At 42.3% G+C, this 24,270-nt stretch overlaps 2 protein-coding genes across 5 annotated transcripts in view; one reads left to right on the forward strand and one right to left on the reverse strand.

Annotated features, from left to right (window-relative positions):
• The window catches only part of LOC134226306 (protein kinase C-binding protein NELL2-like), a 383,009-nt gene that overhangs the window by 286,713 nt on the left and 72,026 nt on the right, over window positions 1-24,270 (forward strand). The gene's annotated exons all lie outside the window — the stretch shown is intronic.
• Window positions 15,575-18,902, reverse strand: LOC134221388 (UDP-glucuronosyltransferase 2B17-like). Its single transcript, XM_062700580.1, has 3 exons — window positions 18,732-18,902; window positions 15,922-17,091; window positions 15,575-15,857 (listed from the first exon to the last, which is right to left on the reverse strand). Exons 1-3 carry the CDS (start codon window positions 18,845-18,847, stop codon window positions 15,575-15,577), a joined length of 1,569 nt encoding a protein of 522 aa, XP_062556564.1. The 5' UTR covers window positions 18,848-18,902.

The raw sequence follows: 24,270 nt of genomic DNA on the forward strand, positions 1-24,270 counted from the left end.
GAGATAATCGATCTTGACGAAGACAAAAGATGTTATTTTAATTTGTCAGATTTTGCTTCATGGTATGTAAATTACATGGAAATACGATGAATTGAACTTCAGTTTATCTTTAAATTATTCGAAATCAACCGTCGACAAGATGTTTAATGGAACATGAAGACGCCAACATAAATGCGCGACCTGAATAACCATACGGCAGAGCGGAAATTGCCGCTGTGATTTACGATATCCACTGCTGTAAATCGGTCCGAAAAATCCTGTAGGCCAGTGGTGCTCAGTGAGCTACTGTATCGTACTTTATTTCCGCTGCTGATGCGTAATTAAAAAGAACGTTACAAGTAATGCAATTTGTTTGCCTTGGCAGTGTCTTCAACTTTTCTGTTTTTCCACAATGTAATTATCAATTGTTTCCACATCGGATTCGTTTAATCATAGTTTTCACATTTAAAAGTATGTGGAAATTTCAGTTCTCTTAGTTGAACACCACCGCCTAGAGTGGTGGTGATGTAAGCTTTCAGCAAGTGCTGTTCTGCTCGTTGCGATTTTCATAAAAAGAAATAAAAATAAAACTGGTCAAACATCCACACTCCAAGGGTGCACACTGCTCCAGTTCGTTTCGAACCATAAGTCATTTCACCGGTTGACGAGATATGAATATTTATATACCTACATATAATTGTGTGTGCTTTATGAAGTACGAAACAAATTAAGCTACCCAAAATTTACATGTTTTGCCATTAGGGTACGGCATTCGTAGGGACTGAGAGGAAATTATATTAATTTTGTTCGGTGGCTATAGTGATAAAGCGCGCAATCGTGTAGTTAGTTAGATGATGATGGGAAAAGCATGTTAAGGGAAAGCAGGATAAACGTTTCAGTAGCGATACGAACACATCTACCGAAGATTTTCTATATTGTTTGATTGCTGCCAGTAAGCATCAGTTTTTGTTAAATAGCGGTTTCTATATGATGTACACACCAGCAAAATATCAATGTTCTCTCCAGTTGTGGCCATGGTACATTTCTCACCCCTAAATTAACTCTGTACTGATGTGCCCAGGTGTCCAAACGCTCGCCACCGGTGAAAAAGGACGTCCTCGCATTGGCTGCCGTTGCCATGTTACGGACGCTTGATAAACATTTTAGTGCCACGTGTGGGAACATTAGGTTGGTTTACGGTTCAATGATTTCAATGCGCTAGCTAGACATTACCTTCCTGCGTATGGTACAGTATGTGTCCGGTTTGCCTAGTGACCTTACAACGCTAAATCATCTCGAATGACAGTTAACAGACAGAGTTTAGTTAACATTTCCAACCATTTGGAAGATTAGATGACCTCATAAATAATATGTATTTGTACTTAGTAGAAACATGAATCTGATCTTTTGTCACACTTAGTATGTTTGATGCTTAGGTGTTCACTTTTTCTGTTTCTATCCTAATGAATAAACAGCAAATTAATAATAGTTATTTATTATTTTTACCTTTCTCGTACAATAGGGTACCGAAAGGCTACACTCCCGGCCATAAGTTTAGGTTCACCCTTTAAAAAGTATGACAAAGTTTTTTACACATATTTCTTTAGTCTTATGTCCGATTTATGATCTTCACGGCTCATTCGAAAAATAATGAGTAGATCTTGAACTTGAGATACATTCACATTCTTGTTGGAAAGCCTATCAAAATTTGCACCAAAGCAATCTTAAACTTTTGCATCAATTCTCTAACCGAATTTATGCCACCAGACGACTTGCTTACTTTTGGTTATTTCGCAAAGTAGCCAAAAACAAAAATAGGTTAGCGGTTGACAGGCGGGATAAACTGGGAAACGGCTTGTTTATCCAATATTTATGGATTTCTCGTATTATTTTCCACGTACACTATGATTTCAGAATTTTATGCTCTCATAGCTATTAAAAATCATAAAATAACTATTTAACAGCTAGAATTTAGCCAAAATTGTGCGTGCTTTCCCAAAATCCTAGTTTGATGTAATTTCGGCACTGTGGCATTTGAGTCATGAAAATTCTGAGTTGGTAGTTCTAAACTAAAATATCGCTTACATGATTCATTTTGCTTGTCATAAAGCGGTAGGGTAAATGTTTCATTTTGGACCCCTAGAACAGCGGTTCTCAACCTTTTTCTTGAGAGGTACCCCTTCGGACTTTTATCTTCATTGAGGTACCCCCTATTTTTTTGCTGTAAATGAAAATAGGCATAACTTATAAGATATATGAAAAACGAACCTGAACACTAATTGAATTTCATTCATTTATTTAGTTAACATCTAAACAGATAACACTGAATCAACAATTTGACGCCACAATGCACGGTTCGAGGCCGCATCTCTCCATCCTCGGATACGCCCCACGCTCGCCAAGTCGTTCTGCACCTGGTCTGCCCATCTCGCTCGCTGCGCTCCACGCCGTCTCGTACCTGCCGGATCGGAAGCGAACACCATCTTTGCAGGGTTGCTGTCCGGCATTCTTGCAACATGTCCTGCCCATCGTACCCTTCCGGCTTTAGCCACCTTCTGGATACTGGGTTCGCCGTAGAGTTGGGCGAGCTCATGGTTCATTCTTCGCCGTTCTTGCACACATTCTTGCACACCGCCAAAGATGGTCCTAAGCACCCGTCTCTCGAATACTCCGAGTGCTTGCAAGTCCTCCTCGAGCATTGTCCATGTTTCATGTCCGTAGAGGACTACCGGTCTTATTAACGTCTTGTACATGACACATTTGGTGCGGTGGCGAATCTTTTTCGACCGCAGTTTCTTCTGGAGCCCGTAGTAGGCCCGACTTCCACAGATGATGCGCCTTCGTATTTCACGACTAACGTTGTTGTCAGCCGTTAGCAAGGATCCGAGGTAGACGAATTCCTCGACCACCTCGAAGGTATCCCCGTCTATCGTAACACTGCTTCCCAGGCGGGCCCTGTCGCGCTCGGTTCCGCCCACAAGCATGTACTTTGTCTTTGACGCATTCACCACCAGTCCAACTTTTGTTGCTTCACGTTTCAGGCGGGTGTACAGTTCTGCCACCTTTGCAAATGTTCGGCCGACAATGTCCATGTCATCCGCGAAGCAAATAAATTGACTGGATCTGTTGAAAATCGTACCCCGGCTGTTACACCCGGCTCTCCGCATGACACCTTCTAGCGCAATGTTGAACAACAGGCACGAAAGTCCATCACCTTGTCTTAGTCCCCGGCGCGATTCGAACGAACTGGAGTGTTCGCCCGAAATCTTCACACAGTTTTGCACACCATCCACCGTTGCTTTGATCAGTCTGGTAAGCTTCCCAGGGAAGCTGTTCTCGTCCATAATTTTCCATAGCTCTACGCGGTCTATACTGTCGTATGCCGCCTTGAAATCAACGAACAGATGGTGCGTTGGGACCTGGTATTCACGGCATTTTTGAAGGATTTGCCGTACAGTAAAGATCTGGTCCGTTGTCGAGCGGCCGTCAACGAAGCCGGCTTGATAACTTCCCACGAACTCGTTCACTAATGGTGACAGACGACGGAAGATGATCTGGGATATCACTTTGTAGGCGGCATTAAGGATGGTGATCGCTCGAAAGTTCTCACACTCCAGTTTGTCGCCTTTCTTGTAGATGGGGCATATAACCCCTTCCTTCCACTCCTCCGGTAGCTGTTCGGTTTCCCAGATTCTGACTATCAGTTTGTGCAGGCAAGTGGCCAGCTTTTCCGGGCCCATCTTGATGAGCTCAGCTCCGATACCATCCTTACCAGCTGATTTATTGGTCTTTAGCTGTTGAATGGCATCCTTAACTTCCCTCAAGGTGGGGGCTGGTTGGCTTCCATCGTCCGCTGAACTGACGTAGTCATCTCCTCCGCTGCCTTGACTTTCACTGCCTGTACTCTCAGCGCCATTCAGATGTTCCTCGTAGTGCTGCTTCCACCTTTCGATCACCACACGTTCGTCCGTCAAGATGCTCCCATCCTTATCCCGGCACATTTCGGCTCGCGGCACGAAGCCTTTGCGGGATGCGTTGAGCTTCTGATAGAACTTGCGTGTATCTTGAGAACGGCACAGCTGTTCCATCTCCTCGCACTCCGCTTCTTCCAGGCGGCGTTTCTTCTCCTGAAAAGGCGGGTCTGCTGTCTCCGCTTCCGTCTATAACGTTCCACGTTCTGCCGGGTACCTTGCTGCAGCGCAACCGCCCGCGCTGCGTCCTTCTCCTCCAGAATCTGTCTGCACTCTTCGTCGAACCAATCGTTCCGTCGACTTCGACCCATATACCCGACGTTGTTCTCCGCTGCGTCGTTGATGGCTGCTTTAACTGTACTCCAGCAGTCCTCAAGAGGGGCCCCATCGAGCTCACCCTCTTCCGGCAACGCTGCCTCGAGATGCTGCGCGTATGCAGTGGCGACATCAGGTTGCTTCAGTCGCTCTAGGTCGTACCGCGGCGGTCGTCGGTACCGAACATTGTTGATGACGGATAGTTTTGGGCGCAGTTTAACCATCACCAGATAGTGGTCAGAGTCGATGTTAGCGCCACGATATGTCCTGACGTCGATAATGTCGGAGAAGTGCCGTCCATCAATCAGAACGTGGTCGATTTGTGATTCTGTCTGCAGTGGTGATCTCCAGGTGTACCGATACGGGAGGCTGTGTTGGAAGTAGGTGCTACGAATGGCCATATTCTTGGAGGCGGCGAAATCAATTAGTCGTAGGCCGTTTTCGTTCGTCAGCCGGTGAGCGCTGAACTTTCCAATAGTCGGTCTAAACTCCTCCTCTTGGCCAACCTGAGCGTTCAAATCTCCTATGATGATTTTGACGTCGTGTCTTGGGCAGCTGTCGTACTCACGTTCCAGCTGCGCGTAGAATGCGTCCTTATCATCATCAGTGCTTCCGGAGTGTGGGCTATGGACGTTGATTATGCTGAAGTTGAAGAACCGGCCTTTGATCCTCAACCTGCACATTCTTTCATTGATCGGCCACCACCCGATCACGCGCCTTTGCATATCGCCCATCACTATGAAAGCTGTTCCCAGCTCGTGTGTTGCCGCAGCTCTGGTAGATGGTATGATTACCTCTAAACGTTCGCACCATTGATCCCTTCCAACAAACCTCCTGCAGCGCTACGATGCCGAATCCACGGTCCTTGAGCACATCGGCGAGTATGCGTGTGCTCCCGATGAAGTTGAGAGATTTGCAGTTCCACGAACCGAGTTTCCAATCGCTAGTCCCTTTTCGTCGCAGTGGTCTTCGCCGATGGTTCCGGTCCGTACTCTCTTGTTGATTGTTCGTTGCTTATGATTTTTAAAGGCTGACTTGCAGGGCCTGACACCAAACCCCTTAAATTTCCGGAGGACCATTCCTCCTTATTTCCGGTGGACCATGGTGCACAGTTTCACTTAGAGTCCCTCGCTGACACTCGGACGATGATCAGCCGCCCCTAACATGGAGAACAGACGCTGTTGTGAGCCGATCCTGACATGGAAAACAGACGCTCAATAAGATTTGCACCTCCGGAAGGAGCAAACCCCCTTCCCTGTCAGCATACGACCATAGTTCCCACCGGGGTTGGTTACCCGATCTTCCCTAAGGTTGCTCGTATCCCGGCCAGCACCGCGGGGAGGTAGGGATAGGAGTTGCTGGGTAAGAGGCTAAGGACCGCGAGATGGGGTCTATTTTATTCCTTCAGGTACGCGAAGTACCAATGGTACGCTTTACCCAGCATTTGCCGTGCCACTAATTGAATATATGGCCCTCAAAAAAGATGTCTGAAATATTCGAGGACTTTTGGAGGTTTCAAAACCATTGAAAGGAGGTTTCCGAAGCTTTTGTAATGAGGCTTCTGAGCATCTCGTCCGAGCTGGGTAGACTCGCTATATTGGGTTTGCGAAGCTCTGAAAGAAGACTTTCGCGCCTCCTGAAAGGAGACTTTCAAGCATCATGGAAGAAGATTATCGAGCCCAGCTTCCCAGCCTCTTGAAAGGAGGTTTCAAAGCCTCTTGAAAGGAGGCTTCCGAGCCTCTTGAAAGGAGGCTTCCGAGCCTCTTGAAAGGAGGCTTCCGAGCCTCTTGAAAGGAGGCTTCCGAGCCTCTTGAAAGGAGGCTTCCGAGCCTCTTGAAAGGAGGCTTCCGAGCCTCTTGAAAGGAGGCTGCGGAGCCTCTTGAAAGGAGGCTTCCGAGCCTCTTGAAAGGAGGCTTCTGAGCCTCTTGAAAGGAGGCTTCTGAGCCTCTTGAAAGGAGGCTTCCGAGCCTCTTGAAAGGAGGCTTCCGAGCCTCTTGAAAGGAGGCTTCCGAGCCTCTTGAAAGGAGGCTTCCGAGCCTCTTGAAAGGAGCCTTCCGAGCCTCTTGAAAGGAGGCTTCCGAGCCTCTTGAAAGGAGGCTTCCGAGCCTCTTGAAAGGAGGCTTCCGAGCCTCTTCGGGTGTGCGACTGCGACCAGTTATTAGATCTTTTGTAGCATTACCTACTTGTATCCTTAGTGTTTATAAGTGCATGTCGAATTACACCATTCCTATTGAGAAGTAATGCAGTATCGGTTTCAATACAGATTTTGTTTTGTTTTTCACTGAAGGCTCAGAAAGAACAAAGTATTATGACAACGTCCTGATATTCAAACCCTTCGCTGAGAGTTATCTCATCAAAGGCGCGCCCCTTTATCAATCATAACATACTTATTGCGGACCTTTTCAAAATTTTCCATTTTGTGGTAACCTCCAAAAAAGAAATAGGAGCTGCATGAAAATCCTATTTTTATCGTACAAGACATGAACGAATTTTACCAAATCAGCAAGTCATCAGCCAATTTCTTTGTAAATGTTCAAATTATCTATGCAAAATTTATATATTTACATTTGGCAATAAAAAGTAGTCATACGATCAATAACCATCGCCATCCATATCCATACCATCAATACCAATAGCAATAAACTTATAAAACTTTATAACAAAACGTTTTCAAAGCTTAAGTACAGTCATCTGTCGATAATTATCGACAATCCACGCTGTATTCCAAATACCACGGACACAGAGCGCAGTACACCCATAAATCGATTAAGCAATAAATCTTTTATGCAAAAATTGACACTGCTATCCTGCCATAACTGGCTGCGCTATGCCCGATTCATGCGATACACTCCCGACACCCACCCCTGGCTTCTGCCAACATGTGGAGCATCAATTTCATTAGCAGCACAAGCACATCTGCACAATTCGATAGACACATTAAAAGTCAATTAAACGTGGAGAACGGCACTACGTATTCATACTATTGCACATTTCCAACCATTTATGGTTTAAGTGATTCCCAATCAATATGATTCCATTGAAACGAGTTTGACTACCCGTTATCCCCATTGTGCAAATTTATAGTTAACGGCAAAGAGATTCACGATCAATGCAAGATTTTACTAGTTCGACTGCTCCGCAGCACACAGCATTGTAAAATTACCGCCCTCCAATTCGTTTTCAATTTCCCAGTCATCGTTTACAAAAACCCAAAAACCCTCCCAGTCGTCGGTGGGCTGGGTGGGGGTTTGGATGACCCACGGCTGTCAATCACCACACCAACGACGACGGACAACCGCATCCTTCTGTAACACACCAAAAAGAATATCATCATCAACAACAACATCTCGACCCATCCAAGGCACGGCAAGCTCTGATAAATCGATCAATGGAAATGCAATGACCTCTTTTCGCTTTCACAACATTGGGTAAAGGCACCATCAAAATCAAAGAGCATGTATCGTATCATCAGTCAGTTGTCGGGTTCTCTCCGCATGATTCTATTGACGTGACGTTAAACGGCCGGTTTGATTTACACACTGGAATATGTTTACTCCGTGTTTTTACTTCAAATCCCGGAGCCATTGATGTTACTCTCGATTCTCAAGTTCTTCGAACAATCAAAAATTCTTTTGATAAATATGTATAGTGTAGCGTTCGGAATTCGTTAGGTTTTTTTGACAAACCCTACTTGATTGAACTTATATTCTTCAAATCCAAAGAAATGCATAAAATGTGTCAGCAATGAAAAACAAAAAAAAATATCTAAAAAACTACTAATCAATAATAATATATTTACAAATTCAACTTATCCATTAGAATTATTTGAACGTGCACATGTTTGAGAGAGTGATAACATCTCGCAGAGAGCGAGCAAGCCTAACAACGAGCTTATACGCGTTATCCTTAACGGCTGCTCTCATCCTGATCCGCTTCCACCTTTCTCGAAGGAATCCTCTGTGCGAGCATAACTCTCCACGCCTACCCATACCATGAAGCGTTCTCTCGGAGACTTTCCCTCTTCGCGACAGCCCATTTCCGTCGTAAAAGCCGCAACTCTCTTTCGGCTCTCGCTAATACCACCAACCAACTGGGAAAGCACCGATATGAACATGTGACTACCTTCGTCCTCATACCATCTAGTCCCTCTAACCGTCATCGTCGCGACGTCTTCCGCCGTCGTCCGGTCACATTCGCTCGCAACATTTTCCTCAATGGTCGCCACGGTGTAGGGCAGCAGCGCTATCAGTCAAACCGCAGAACCGCGAGAAAGAGAGAAACACTTACGGAGCACCATCTAGGTATGTTGGATCAAATCGCTCCGCTGTGTTGTACATAAAACACCACAATCGCTGCCGCGGACCATTTGGTCTTCTTTTGATTTTGGTGCACCTTCGTGATAGTTTGAGCGTTTGTCAGCGCGAGTCGACACGGCAGCAGCAACGTGCGGATTCCTAACATTCCACCCAATTTTCCACCCGTTCTCTCTATTGCTATACCGCATTTCGAACCATTCATGCCGACATTCGCACGTACGTCACCCCCACAGGCAGCGCAGCGTGCTTGTTTTTATGTACAACAGCTCGGCTGGCAAACATCAACATCGACCAAAAGACGGTCGCATGACTGTCACGGTACCACGACTGCTGACGATGGATCCTAAAAAAAATGATGATATGGTCTGCCTTTCTGGAATAAGATACTTTGTATTTTCACATGTTTTTAATTTCGTCAGATATGATTTTTTCTTACGTTTCCATTTATCTACAGTGAATCAATTAAGTATTTTGAAAACATATTCATGAACTCATTTAGAGATGGGCGTTCAGATCCGGAACCGTTTAAATGATCTGGAACTCTGAAGTGAGTGAATGATTCATGGATCATTTTTGAAAAAGATCCGGTTCACCAGATCAGCAAATTATTTGACCATTTGTAAGGAAATGATAAAATAAAAAGTTCATTGTTTTTACTACATCCGCTTGTTAACAATAAATGGTGAAGTTATTGTCAGTACGGTTCAAAAGTGTGAGCCTGAATGGCGAACTGTTTACTGCATTGAGTTCTAAGGATCCGATCCGGGAGAAAGATCCGGATCGTTAGAATGAATAACCCAGGTCTGATCCGTTCATCGAAGTGATCCGTTTTGCCCATCTCTAAACTCATTTACTACCATTATATCTCATTATGTTGTGTGGAGGCTTGAATAGCAGTACAAAGCAAGACCAAGCAGATGCACGCTGGGATCGATTCCCAGTCGGGTCTAGAAAAGTATAATCGTGTTAGCCTCTTGATACACGCATGCAAAAATTGTAAATTGGTTCAGAACTCTCGAAGTTAATAATTGAAGAGCTCAATGAACACAAAGCTGCAAGGCGGCAATGTCACAGTGGGGTATGAGATTGCCAATATAAATAGATCTCATTATGTTCAAAGCCGGCTTGCATCCTACAATTTATTAGGCACTTCAACGGTTAACCATTACATTGTTTCAAAATCAAGTACTGTTTCGTATATCATGTGGCTAACTCGTGGCTTCAACATGGTTTCCTTTGCAGTCGTACGTCTTATCTCTAGGGTGTAACGGAAGCCTAACATACCCAAAATATCGATATGAAGGTTCCCCCAAACAAAAAGTTTATCTAAATACAAGTCCATGTAGATCGCAGATTATGGAGAAACATTTCGACACGGTGCATTTAAAATAAACGGGCTTTGGTTTATTGATAACACTGATTCAACAAATATTCTCATCATCTTCTTCCATAATGTAAGCTGCGATCATTTTCTTCAAGTCGAGTCAAGTACGAGACACTGAAGACGACCTTACTGTTGAGGTCGAAGTACGTATCTGTCAAGGTACAATAAAGCGGTGGAATTAAATGGGAAGGTACAAACTCGTCTTATGACAAGTGAATCCAGGAATCCCGTCGGCGACTCCAAGGGCGGCGCAAAGGCAATCTAGGAGTATATGAGAACCAGAATGGGAAGAAATCAGAAGCTGTTCAAGCTCTCCTACAACTTTCACAATCCACTCCCGGATCTGTATAAATAAACCCTACAAACAACCCATCAATGTTGAGACGATTTTAAAATTTTAATGATTAAATTGGTACAATTAATTTCAATTTAGTAGTGCCAAATCGACTCAAAACCAATGAGTCATCCACCGTTCACGTACTTAAAACTTCAAATCTTTCCTGCACAAACATAATCCGCCTTCGTGTAACCCCCGAATCCCAACCAAACCGCCAGGAACTATGCCACGATCCCCAAATTATCAAAAAAAATGCCGACAGATACACGGGAACCAGAGCTCCCAAACACACCCAAAACTCGAACTGCCCTACTCCACATAAGTTACAGATATGTACGTATAAAAAAAAATGGCAAACGATTCGTTAATGTTTGCTGTTTCAATTAAGAAGAATACAAATCAACTCTAACTCCATGCAATAGGAACACTTCGGTTGGATTTGTTTTACTAATGAATGATTTTTTTTCCACTAAAACACTAAAATCACTAACGCGCACTTCAATTTTTATTCATTTACATTCTAGTTATCTTCCAATTATTTATATCACGAGAATATCAAAATCCGAAAAAGTGACTGAAGCAAGACAGAGGAAAAATAATCGCGTCAACTCGCAGCACGGCACACTTCGATCGATTCTGGAGCTCATTAGATATTCAGACTAACTGCAAAAAGTTAGAATCCACAAATCTCCATTAAACTTAGGAGACCGTAATTTTTTTAAGAGATCATACAGAAATTCCTACAATTCAGTTTCCCTCAAAATTTGCCAAGAAGGTAATCCCTGAAAAATCTCTTACGAAATAAATGTAGACCCTTTAATAAAATTTTCAATAACTTAACGGATGGTGGAGACGCACGGTGCATGAACTGATTGCGAAATGCGTATTTGTGAGTGTAAATAAAAGCTGTAACAAAGTACTTGTACCAGCCTTAGGGTTTATTCCCAAATTACATACATCCCTTACACGTTCTCTTCCAGGTTCTCTGCTAAACATAGCTTTTGCTGGTCTTTCTTCCTGCATACGCACTACATGTCCATGTCCATGTATTTCATCAACCTGCCGATGTCTGCATTTTTGTACACTTGATACAACTCGTGATTCATGCGTCTGCGCCATTCACCATTTTCCGCTAAACAGATAACACTAAATCAACAATTTGACGCCACAATACACGGTGCGAGGCCGCATCTCTCCATCCTCGAATGCGCCCCACGCTCGCCAAGTCGTTTTGCACCTGGTCTGACCACCTCGCTTGCTGCGCACCACGCCGTCTCGGACCTGCCGGATCGGAAGCGAACACCATCTTTGCAGGGTTGCTGTCCGGCATTCTTGCAACATGCCCCTGCCCCTTCCGGTGTAGAGCTGGGCGAGCTCGTGGTTCATTCTTCGCCGCCACACACCGTCTTCTTGCACACCGCCAAAGATGGTCCTAAGCACCCGTCTCTCGAATACTCCGAGTGCTTGCAAGTCCTCCTCGAGCATTGTCCATGTTTCATATCCGTAGAGGACAACCGGTCGTATTAGCGTCTTGTACATGAAACTTGATAAATTCCGGGAGTACAACTTGCAGACACATCATCTGTTTATTGATTACAAGGCGACTTACGATTCAGTGAAACGGAATGAATTATGGCAAATTATGCTTGAACATGGTTTTCCGGCGAAACTGATACGGCTGATTCGTATAACTTTGGACGGATCGAAATCAAGTGTAAGGGTTGCGGATGAAATATCGACGTCATTTGTTACCTTGGATGGATTAAAGCAGGGTGATGCACGATGCACTCTCGAATCTACTGTTCAATATAGTGCTCGAAGGAGTGATTAGGAGAGCTGATGTGCAAAGAAGCAGCACCATTATCAAAGATCGCATATGCTCCTGGGATTTGCGGACGATATCGATATTATCGGGATTGATGAGGCTTTTGTGCCTTTTAAGAGGGAGACAGCGAGGATTGTACTCACGATCAATACCAGCAAAACGAAGTACATGGTCGCTGGCAATCAACGTGGGTTCATTAGTGGTGGTGGTAGCGAAATGGTGCTGGGTGGTGAAACATTTGAAGTGGTATGAGAATTTGTGTATCTTGAAACATTAGTGACGTGCGATAATGATGTTACCCGCGAGGTGAAAATGCGTATTGCAGCTGCAAATAGGGCTTATTACGGACTTCGTAACCAGCTTAAGTCCCGTAGGCTGCAAACGAAAACAAACCCGCGCTGTATACTACTCTGATTCTTCCGGTGGCTTTATACGGCCATGAAACATGGACGTTAAAGGAGGCTGATCGGAGAGCTGTCAGAGTGTTTGACCGTAAGGTGCGGTGGACAATACTCGGCGGTAAACAGGAGAACGGTATCTGGCGGCGTCGCAAGAATCACGAGTTGTACCAGGTGTATAAAGGGCTGGATATTATTAAGCTTATTCAACACGGTAGACTACGGTGGGCTAGTCACGTTGTTCGTATGCCGGAAGAACGTCAAGCAAAGATAATATTTAGTAGAGAACCCGGAAGAGGCCGCAGGCTTCGTGGAAGGCCGCGTACACGATGGCTTTTTGCAGTTGAAGAGGACCTGAGGGCGCTCAATGTTCAGGGCGACTGGAAGCGATTAGCCCAGGATCGCGTCCAGTGGAGAAAGATACTCCATTCGGCATAGGTTCATCGAAGAGCTGTAGCCCATCAAGTATTAAGTAAGTACATGAAACATTTGGTGCGGTGGCAAGTCTTTTTGGACCGCAGTTTCTTCTGGAGCCCGTTGTAGGCCCGACTTCCACAGATGATGCGCCTTCGTATTTCTCGACTAACATTGTTATCAGCCGTTAGCAAGGATCCAAGGTAGGCGAATTCCTCGACCACCTCGAAGGTATCCCCGTCTATCGTAACACTGCTTCCCATGCGGGCCCTCTCACGTTCGGTTCCGCCCACAAGCATGTACTTTGTCTTTGACGCATTCACCGTTTCGTTGCTTCACGTTTCAGGCGGGTGTACAGTTCTGCTACATTTGCAAATGTTCGGCCGACAATGTCCATGTCATCCGCGAAACAAATAAATTTACTGGATCTGTTGAAAATCGTACCCCGGCTGTTACACCCGGCTCTCCGCATGACACCTTCTAGCGCAATGTTGAACAACAGGCATGAAAGTCCATCACCTTGTCTTAGTCCCCGGTGCGATTCGAACGAACTGGAGTGTTCGCCCGAAATCTTCACACAGTTTTGCACACTATCCACCGTTGCTTTGGTCAGTCTGGTAAGCTTCCCAGGGAAGCTGTTCTCGTCCATAATTTTCCATAGCTCTACGCGGTCTATACTTTCATTTGCCGCCTTGAAATCAACGAACCGATGGTGCGTTGGGACAGACGCCAAGTATTGAGCGCTGTATTTTATATAAAGATAAAGATAAAGAATTCGATAGTATGCATCTTTCAACGTCCATGCTTCATGTGAATGTAAAAAGTAATCGTTTGATCGAAATTGACATTTTGCCGGAAATATCATTTGGCCGAACGAATCATACGACTGAAAATGTCGTTTGACCAAACAGGTCATATGGTCGATATGTCGACCATATGGCTGAAAATGTCTATTGAAGTGCAAGATGTGAAATGTGAGAAATGGGAAATGAGAGTGCTTCTCACATTTCCACTTTTCATTTCTTACTTCGCACTGTGAAACATGAAAAGTGAGAAATCAGACGTCACACGGCATTTTCGACCAAATGACCTATTCGGCTGAACTATTTCTATGTTCAAAAGACATGTTCGTCCAAACGGCATTTTCGGCCATATGACCTATTCTGCCCAACGACGTTTTCGGCTATATGACCCGTTTGGACGAATAACATTTTCGGCCAAATGGTCCTTTCTGTCAAACAACTATTTCGACAATCGAAATTTTCGGCTATATGAACCAATCGGCCAAACGACTATTTAGGCCAAACGGCATTTCTGGTAAAATGGCCTATTTAGCCAAAGAACTCATTCGGCAAATTGTTCTATTTGGTCAAATGGCTTATACAGCCAAATGTCATCTCGGTCAGATGTGTTTGGACCTAACGGTTTGTACGACCAAATGGAAGTAGCCTTAGGTCATTTGGCTTTCAGATGAATGACCTTCGGTCCTTCCCTCTTCCTCCTCCCTCATCTCCCCTTCCCTTCTTCTTCTTCTTATTGGCATTACATTCCCACACTGGGACAGAGCCGCCTTGCAACTTAGTGTTCATTAAGCACTTCCATAGTTGTTAACTGTGAGGTTTCTAAGCCAGGTTACCATTTTTGCATTCGTATATCATGAGGCTAACACGATGATACTTTTATGCCCAGGGAAGTCGAGATAATTTCCAATCCGAAAATTACCTAGACCGGTACCGGGAATCGAACCCAGTCACCCTCAGCATGGTCTTGCTTTGTAGCCGCGCGTCTTACCTCACGGCTAAGGTGGGCCCCCTTCCGTACTAAGAGAAATAAAATGCGTGATTATATTTGAAGAACATTCTAAAAAAGTAAGATTTAAATATTTAGTTGTTCAAAATTGCTTCAAATAACAGTCAACAAATATTCAGCGGTGATATATTTTGAATTTTGGTGACATTTTAACGTAGGACTACGTCTTTGTTTTTGATGCGAATAAGGAGTACATTTTGGTAGACCATCAAAATTGAAGATTTTGGAGTTGATCATTTCATTATTTTGTCATAGTTCGATTACAAATTTATCTAATATTCAAAATCATTATTGATATCTAATAATTTTCAATAAACTTCAAATTATGCTCTACGCTGTAAAAAAATGGATTATTATCGAAGTATCATGCACCTCTGATTTTTTTTCACAGAAAATTAGGGCAGGTCATTAGAAATAAGACACAATATATAAATAATTCCAAAACGCTTAAAATACAGAAATAAATGATTTTTCAACATTTTTGATCCTTTTAATAATTGGTTCATTGGTACAGAGGTACATGAAACTTCTATAATAATCCATTTTTTTTACACCGTGTGCTCTATCCTCAAACACGAAGCAATGTCAGAAAAAAATAGTTTTAGGACCATACAGGTCAGTGGCTACTTTATAGCAAATTGCAAAAAAAATTGAAGATTATATTGAAAACTTGAAGATTATCTTCGTCTTTCTGTTTCACAAAGCTATGATGAATTGATTAACGACAAATTTTTGCCTATCTCAGCCTTAAAGATTGACTGTTTACTTGAAGGGATAATATTGAAAATGAGATTGGGACGAAAACAAACCATGCTACAGGAAAAAGTCATTCATTTTTCGTTTTATTCTTTAATATTAAGGGCACGCGAAAATAGTTCCAAACAACTACCAGAGAAAAAATAAACGTTAACATAGTGGCACCAGCAAATACAGCAACAACATCGTACGAGTACTTCTGCAGAAATCCAACATTCACTAGTGTTTGTTTCCACACGTGGCTAGTTTCCGCATTTCTCAGAACCCATTCAATTGACTGGATTGCAGTCTCTAGGGGGGATTCCTTCCGATCGCGGAGCACTTTTGACAGTTGAATGGCGTTTTCCTTGTAACTTTAATAAGAAAAAAATATTAAAACTTTATTTATTTAAATAAAATATATCATTCGCTTTTTACCTCTTGTTACTCATAACGCCATTAATGCAATCAATCAGTTGATGTGATTTCATGGTCGATATCGACAATCGACGTCCGATTCCTTTGTCGACCATATGATTGACGTTTCCAAATTGATCCGCATAAATGGGTAGCCCAACAATCGGAACTCCATGCCAAGCCGCTTCCTGAATGCTGAGCAATCCACCGTGGGTGATGAAGAGGCGAATTTTCGGATGGGCCAACAGGTCGCTCTGCGGAAACCATGCTGAAGTGATGACGTTTGAAGGGAGCTTCACTGGAAGACCACTCTCCGAGTCCAATTTCCAGAGGAAAGTTATGTGCGATAGTGTGCTCAAAGCGGTTATAAGCTCACGAAGTATTTTGAAACCAAGCGAATCACTCCGAACATTAGTTCCAAGTGAAAGCAGGATAAAGTTATTTGACATGTCTACTGTTCGGAGCAAGTCCGGTGGGAGTGGGTTTTTAGGTTTAATGTGTAAGCCACCAGCTTGGACTACGCTGCTATATGATGGCTCTGAAAGCTCCAGTATTGGACAAATATTTAAAATGGCTAATAAGGAACGTTTCTCTAAGCTAGACACACTTGCAGAATGATTGAGATTTATTGTGATGAAAGCATCCAGTTTTGGATAGTAAATATATTCTCTAAACACGTGTTCCCAGCAAAATAACACAAAATTAAAACATCTTTGGAAAAAGGACATTGGTTCAACCATGTCAATTACTTGGTTTGGAATAAAACCAGGGAATACCATAGTTCCCAGAGAAGAAGACGTTGTTGATATTCGATTATATGCTGAAGCCAGAATAAGAGGAGGGTAATTAAATATCGGCAATAATGACAACAAGCATGGTCCTGCCAAATGATCATGGATCACTAAATCGACGTGTAAATTCTTCGAATCTCCCAGCAGTCTTTTAAATCCTTTACTTTGCACAGCAATCTCGCAAACATGCAGTTCCAACTCTGCAAATGCCATATGCATTTCAAAGGCATTTAATTGGCCAAACTCTACGTAATCGTCCTCTACTTCCGTTAAAGCAAGGTCATCAATCACGCCGTCTAATTTTAGCAAATGAACGCCACGTATCAAACCATCCTTGTATAAGTTCACCACCGTCACATTGTGACCGACCTCGGCTAACCTCTCGAACAGCACTTGACTCCTGCCAACAGAGAGAAAAAATCGACGACGTCAAAACTAACAACGAATGCCATTCCAAGCACTAATCTGTATTGCACCAAGAACCTGAAACTAGAGTTTCCATCCCGGGACATCCCGGGACAAAAAATCCCGGGATTTAGGAAAATTCGGGATTTCCCGATTCCCGGGATATTATTTTTTAAATCCCGAAAATCCCGGGATACCCGGGACAAAAAAAAACTGTTTCATTCCCGATTCGCAAACAGTGCAATTTTTCTTCTTACAAAAGTTATTTGTTTAGAACGCGAAACCCAACATAGATGATAAACTCATATCATACTTTTATATATCCCATCAGACATGATTTTTTTTAAAGTTTGTTTATTTGGGAGGGTCAGGCATGTATACGGAGCCCAGGTTCTTTGTGATGCACAATAGATATCATCTTATTATTAAATTAGTAAGAGAGGAACAGACATGAAAATATCGTAGATAGTTAATAGAACACCTTCACAAAAAATATTAGATTCCCCTATACCACTCAATGGAGGGCTATAGCCTATAGCATACTACTATAGCTAATACTATAGTGTACTACTTTTTCCAGCAGCCACAGCTCTCTATTAATTAAACAACAAGTTTCTACAGTACAAGATCAGCTACATCTATTTGGCGCCTGCTTCCTACCAATCTCCCGTCTACAGCGAGGTTCTGTAAACTAGCTGATATTCGCCTTGCAAATTCTCCTCGAGCCGCCCAACATGAGTCAGTCTTCCTGAGCTTCTTGCCTCATTACAATTCTTGATCCAATTCATGTCCTTCCAAACGCCGTTCGTACAACAAACTTTCCAGCACATGCGCAAGTACAAGTGGTCCGACCCCGATGCTCTGCCTATTTTTTTAATTTCTTACAGATTCTTAGTTTTCCATAGTAAATAATCTAAGAATATTTTAATGTCTTAACTGTTTAATTTAGTATGATTAACCAACTTTCTATTTTGAAGATGTAAAAAACCCAGTTAAACGATTATTTTATGACCAACAGTGAGGACAAAATTCCTCAGCCTAACCGAATCATACTGAATAGGGGACGAGGTTAGTTCACCAACTCATTGAGAGTATTTTCACTCGGTGCAGGTACTCTATGCCTAGAATGCAGATCGCTGCATCAAATATTGTTTTAGAGCTTGGATCCCAAACGATAAGAAGGATTGACAAAGAAAAAGTCATCATGCGTCGGTGGTAGAAGCATACATATATTGATGTGCATCTGTCTGTATAATTCTTATCAAAACACCTATGCATATTCAAAACTTCTTCTCATATATTCCAAAAGTGTACTCTACCTTCCGAGAAAAACCTGTATATTATTTGCTCCTTGAAATTTTTTTTTTCGAAAAAATCGATTCAAATTAGAATTGAAATGAGTTCCAATTTGAACTCTGTATTATCTGGCCTTTCTAAAATATAAACTTTACCCCTGAATATTGAATAAAACCGTTTTTAAATCAAAAAAATAAGTTTTCTAAGGAAACATCTAAAAATCCCGGGATCCCGGGATTTCCCGGGATATACGAACAAGTTTATCCCGAATCCCGGGACAACGAAAATAGCCGGGAAATGGAAACTCTACCTGAAACCAGCCAACCTCATCCAACTAACCATAGAAAATGGCTCGGTGATGCGACACTGCTTATGTAGAGAATGTTAGCGCCCAAGCCAATCGTTGCCAGTTGACCGACGACGACTAGAAATATCACCACCGCCTTGCTTTCCATAATGCGACACGGAACAGTTTTCTTTGACTAACGGCACGAGACTACTGAGCTGCTGCATAACTGCAACAGACACCGACTAAGTACAACGATGTTCGAAAACCATTATTCGTCAGTCAACCATGCGCCAGCCGGGTACAAAAATAAATCTCGTCCGACTCGTATCAATTGAAACACCATGCGTCTCCTCTCCAGCCTACCGAAGCGACCAACCAACGAACGACGACGATGAGCGTCATATCCATTATGGTCCGATTCACAATCCCGTCGCGTCGGTGCCCAAATTGATTTAAATTGTTATCTCCGCGGCACGCACAGTGTAGAGTCTTCGAATAAATGCTATACAAAACTTTTGAATGTTTTCAAGAAAAATAATGGTGATGGTCATTTCACGACGTATTACAACAAGAATAAGAATAATAGTGAGGTAATTACAGGTATTTCCTTCCATTGTTTAGGGCTTGTCATAGCTTCAAAAGCCAATGTAAGCAATGGTGATGGGAATTAAAACGCAGTCCACAATACCTCCTTGCTATTCATTCAAGGATTTTTTTTAAACTATCATTTCAAAATGTAAAAGATGAAATAAGATTTTATTTATTTAGCTATAAGATCGACCACTGCAGTGAGTGTAACACGACACGCAGCGGGTAAGCGACAGCTTAGACAACAGTTAGTTGCCTGGATTTTGCTTGCATTCGGATCAGACTAGAATCTGTTGACTGCGATAGCGACGGCCTATATCATAATGAAGCAAATTTAATAATAACAATAAAACTAAATTTATTAATACTACACTTAAATAAGCAGTTGGCGGTAGGAGGCCAGTTGGGCATATCATTGCAATCATCACCAACGGTGATGGTGACAGTTTATTTATATAACAAATTATTTAAGAAACGGTTGAGATGCAGTGATGGCATGGAGCCATTGAATATTTGATTTGTAGCTTAATTAACTTCGACAAAACTTTGTTCAATCGTTGGTTCATTTGGAAGACTTTATGTGCTCATATATAGACTGTTTTGGGTAAAATAAATTATTTATCTCATAATTTAATTTCAATTAAATTTAAAAAAGTCGTCTTCCACGATGAGGAGTTTCCATCGACAAACTTGGCCGAGAGTCTGCGTAAACGAAGATATGGATGTTCTTGGACGTTGAAGATCGTATTTATGGGAACCAGAAACAGGATCACTACCAGAACAGATCCTTGCGGAGCCCCAGTCTCATGTGGGTAGATCCTGAAGGCGCAGCTGCAGATAAAGATTTGGAAGGACCTGTGGAAGAGGAAGTTGTGAACAAAATCAGGAATGTTACCAGTTAAACCCCAGTCCACCAGCTGCTTAAGCACTAGTGGGGTCCAAGTGCAGTTGAATGCCATTATAATAACCAGATAAACAAGATCGACGTATTCCCCTTGGTCACAGGCGCTTTGGAGTACGACTCCTACTTCGGCGATGTACGACCTAGCGCCATACCCCAGATGGGAGGCGTGTTGACGGAAACCAAATCTTCAATCAAGCTTTTCACGCAGCCCACGGTTCACCAACCACTACATTTGATACACAGGAGATCAGCGAGATAGGCCAGTAATTAACAGTGTCAATGGAGAAGATACTGTTTTACAGGATCGGAATGACGTGGCTGAGTCGCCATTCGTCGGGAAATCTGGCTTGATTTACCAGATCGAAGAATACTATTTCTGCTGTATGGGGGAGGGAGGTTAGCATCTGGTACCCGGTTCCTGGGTTATGCAAACCGTCATTGACTCCAGAACATATATGGCTAAAGCAGTTGATTTTTCAAAAACTCAAAGCCCAAGGCTGGCTCGTCTCCGAGCTCCAACACACGTTCAACTGTAATAATCACATACTTTGAGAAAATATTTCTTAGCAACTGTAAATTTGTAGTGCCGTATAAAAGTATAATTTGGATAAGCCAAAACTATCTGTCCGTAACTATCTTACGATGTCTGTAGATTTTCAGGAGACGCAATGGATATAGTTTAATACGTATCAGAAGCTTGAGTAGTGAATAAACGACTGCTACAACTGTTGATTGCTCCTCAAGGATAGTTTGGATGACCAAGAACATTTAAGCACACCTGCAGGTAATCTAAGGAATTGAACACGTATCAGAATTTTGAGCAAGGAAAAAAGCTACTATCAACTGTTGATCGCAAGCCACGATCTTAAGAAAAGTTTGGATTACTCAGACTATCCCAGAACAATCTATCGATATTTTTTACTTTCCAATATATGTGATAAACAAATTTGAACATATTTCGAGACATTGAATGACAAGAAACGCTACTTTGTCGCTACCTAAATCTTCCAGGAGATTTAATGGAAATGGTTTAACATGTATTGAAACCTTGAGAAGCGAAAAACAATACAATCACAACTGTTGATCGCAAGTCCTGCACTCAAGAAAATGTTGTACAATCTAGAATATGATGTAATGCATATTGTTATAGTATATCGAAACTTTGAGCAACGAAAGAAGCCTTCAATACAGTTGTAGTCCTGAAAGGTTTAGATGATGCAGAATCTATAAAAACAAAACTATCTTACGATGTATATTGACCATCCAGGAGCTTTAATGCACATGGTTAAACACATTTACAAACTATGAATGACAAAAGAGCTACTTTCGCAGCTGTAGATTTCAAGTGCAGGCGATCTAATGAATGTGATTGAATACTAGACTGGCCCAGGAAACAAAAAGTTGTCGAATTCCACGGGGCACCCTTCAGGATTGTGTCTTTGGGTGTGAAAATCAATCTCTCAAAATTTCAGCTCAATCGCTTGTTGCATAAGCTGGCGCACTTGATTTGATGTTTGTTCGGGGATTTCAGCCAAAATATATAAGAAAATACACCTCCGTCACTCATTCGATCTGGAAATTGGTTCTGATTGCTCGATTGAGCTCAGAATTGCAAAAACGGCAGTTGATATGCTACAGAACAATTGCTCAGAACATTATATGATGATTAAATTAACTTTTATATAGTTTTCGGTTGATACGATTCGATCACTAAATCCAAAAATACACAAACCAGCTCCTAATAAATCAGCCAAAAGCTAAGTAAAAGTTCATTTAATCGTCGTACAACGTTCTGTGAAATTGTTCTGAAACTGCCCTTTTTGTAATTCTGAGCTCAATTGAGCAATCAGAACCAATTTCGAGAACGAATGAGTTACGGGACAATAGGACAAAACGTCGAATGAGCAAATTTAAACAAAACTTCAATGCAATCTACCTTTTCGAAACAAAATATTGCATAATGTGTTTGTTTATGATGGACCCTTCCTAATAACGCCCCTGGCCCTGAAGAAAGAACTGCGAGAAGAGAGATCGGAACGATGCCGTCAGGATGTCCGTCGTTAGGTGTCGGAGTTAGAGGTTCCGATCGTGTGGTGGGGTTCAGTGGAATCGATTAAGCTTTAAGTTACTTATTCGTAGATACTCTGGTTGGTCGGTCGAATTGTACTCCGTTAGATGAAAGTCAATTGATGTTAGTGTTGTAAGAAATAAAATGTTAGTGCTTAAGTGTCTAAATAAATGTTGAATGTAGTTTGAGTCTAGTTCAAATAAAATGTGTAATTGCTTTGTACGTCGCGTGTGTTAATTATTGGAACCGAGAATCGAGGAAGAAAGGCCGTAATTGTGGCAGAGTTCGTTTGTGTCGGGACTGTGATCACCACATACAGTCCATCCAATCTCACTCGCCCAGGAATAGCGAGTCGAAGGCACCTCCCTAGGAACAGAAGGCTTTTGGTAGGATCATTATTCATCCACAACCCCGATAGTGTACAACATACTTCGAAACTTAAATCTAACTAAAAGAGTCTGAAGAAACGGAATCCTCCATTTGATCAAGACTTTTTTTTGGAAAATCTTCGTTGCTTCGTTGCGAGATAATTGGAAGCATCCTTTTACGCTTCTCGGAAGCTTTCATCCAAGCAGCTCGAAGGCTCCTTTCAAGATGCTCGGAAGCCTCATTTCTCAAGAGGCTCGGAAACCTCCTTTTAAGTGGCTCTATAGCTGCCTTTCAAGAGGTTCGGAAGCTTTCCTACGAGTGGCTCGGCAGCCTCCTATCAAGTAATCTATCAGTATCAGGTATTCTTTATTCAAGAGGCTTGGAAGCCTACTTTCAAGAGGCTCTGAAGGATCCTTTCAAGAGGCACGGAATTCTTCTTTCTAGAGGTTTGGAAGCGTACTTTCAAAAGGCCCGGAACCCTTATTTTAAGTGACTCGAAAGCTGCCTTTCAAGTAGCTCGAAAGTCTCCATTCAAGATGCTCGGAAGCCTCCTATGAAGAGCCTCTGAAGTCCCCTTTCAAGGGCTCGAAAGCCGCCTTCCAAGAGGCCCAGATGCCTCCCTTCAACAGGCTTTGAAGCTTCCCTTCAAGAGGCTCGGAAGCTTCCCTTGGAGAGGCTCGGAATTCTTCTTTCAAGAAGCTTGGAAGCATACTTTCAAAAAGCTCAGAATCATCCTTTTAAATGGCTCGAAAACCGCCTTTCAAGCGGTTCTGAAACCTCCCTTCAAGATGCTTAGAAGCAGAGCTTAAAATATTCATCTTCATGAAGCAACTTCAGTCCGAATTTTGACAAACATCGCATGATTATTCAAAACATAGAATGACATTGTCAGATGACTCCTCCACCAACTCATTCATTTGACTGTCACTGAGTGTGCTTACTATGTGCAGAAAAAAACTTAATTAACATTGTTAATATTGATGTTTACCGTTGAAAGTGCCTCGCGGATGCAAATCGGATTCAGTTCTATGTGATGAATTACTTAACTCATGAAATAAATGTTCAGATTTCAGATAATTTATCGATTTGTAAAATGTACATAAATATTCAATCACTAATATTTTGCCGAATATTGACAGTCCAGAGCTGACTATGAATGTGCCTGGAAGTGAACTGATAAGTGAAGAAAGGTGGACTTCAGCAAACATTTTCGATTATTTTACACTCTGCTTAGAAGTCTCCAATAGACAAAAAAAGTCCTGTAGGAAGCTTGATGTGTAAATTTACTTTGAATTGAAATTTTTCACGGAATAATGAAAATGTCAGCCAACTTCATCGAGAGTCATATATCCCGTTAGTTTTCAGGACCGTTTTTCATATATATTATCTACGCTTATTTTCATTTACAGCAAAAAGGGGTACCTCAATTAATGCAAAAGTTCAAAGAAAGTTCAAGAAAAAGGATGAGAACTGCTGATCTAATTAATAATATAATCGAATGCATATTGAAGCTTTGAGTACTGACAAAATATTTTTTGTAGCTGTAGATCTCAAGTTCCGAACTCAAAGACAGTTCGATAACCCAAAGTATCACAAAGCTATCTTACGATGCCTGTTGACCTTCCAGGAGGTGTAATGAATATAATTGAATGCATATTGG

The sequence above is a fragment of the Armigeres subalbatus genome, chromosome 3 (genome assembly GCF_024139115.2).
Source record: "Armigeres subalbatus isolate Guangzhou_Male chromosome 3, GZ_Asu_2, whole genome shotgun sequence".
Taxonomy (NCBI): domain Eukaryota; kingdom Metazoa; phylum Arthropoda; class Insecta; order Diptera; family Culicidae; genus Armigeres; species Armigeres subalbatus.

Excerpts from the sequence above, each read along its gene's own strand:
- LOC134221388 (XM_062700580.1), bottom strand. The coding sequence starts at position 18,847 with ATGGAAAGCAAGGCGGTGGTGATATTTCTAGTCGTCGTCGGTCAACTG. Across the intron at positions 17,092-18,731 it reads TCACCGAGCCATTTTCTATG|GAGTCAAGTGCTGTTCGAGA; the intron begins GTTAGTTGGATG and ends CTCTGTTGGCAG. Across the intron at positions 15,858-15,921 it reads GGCGTTATGAGTAACAAGAG|TTACAAGGAAAACGCCATTC; the intron begins GTAAAAAGCGAA and ends TTCTTATTAAAG.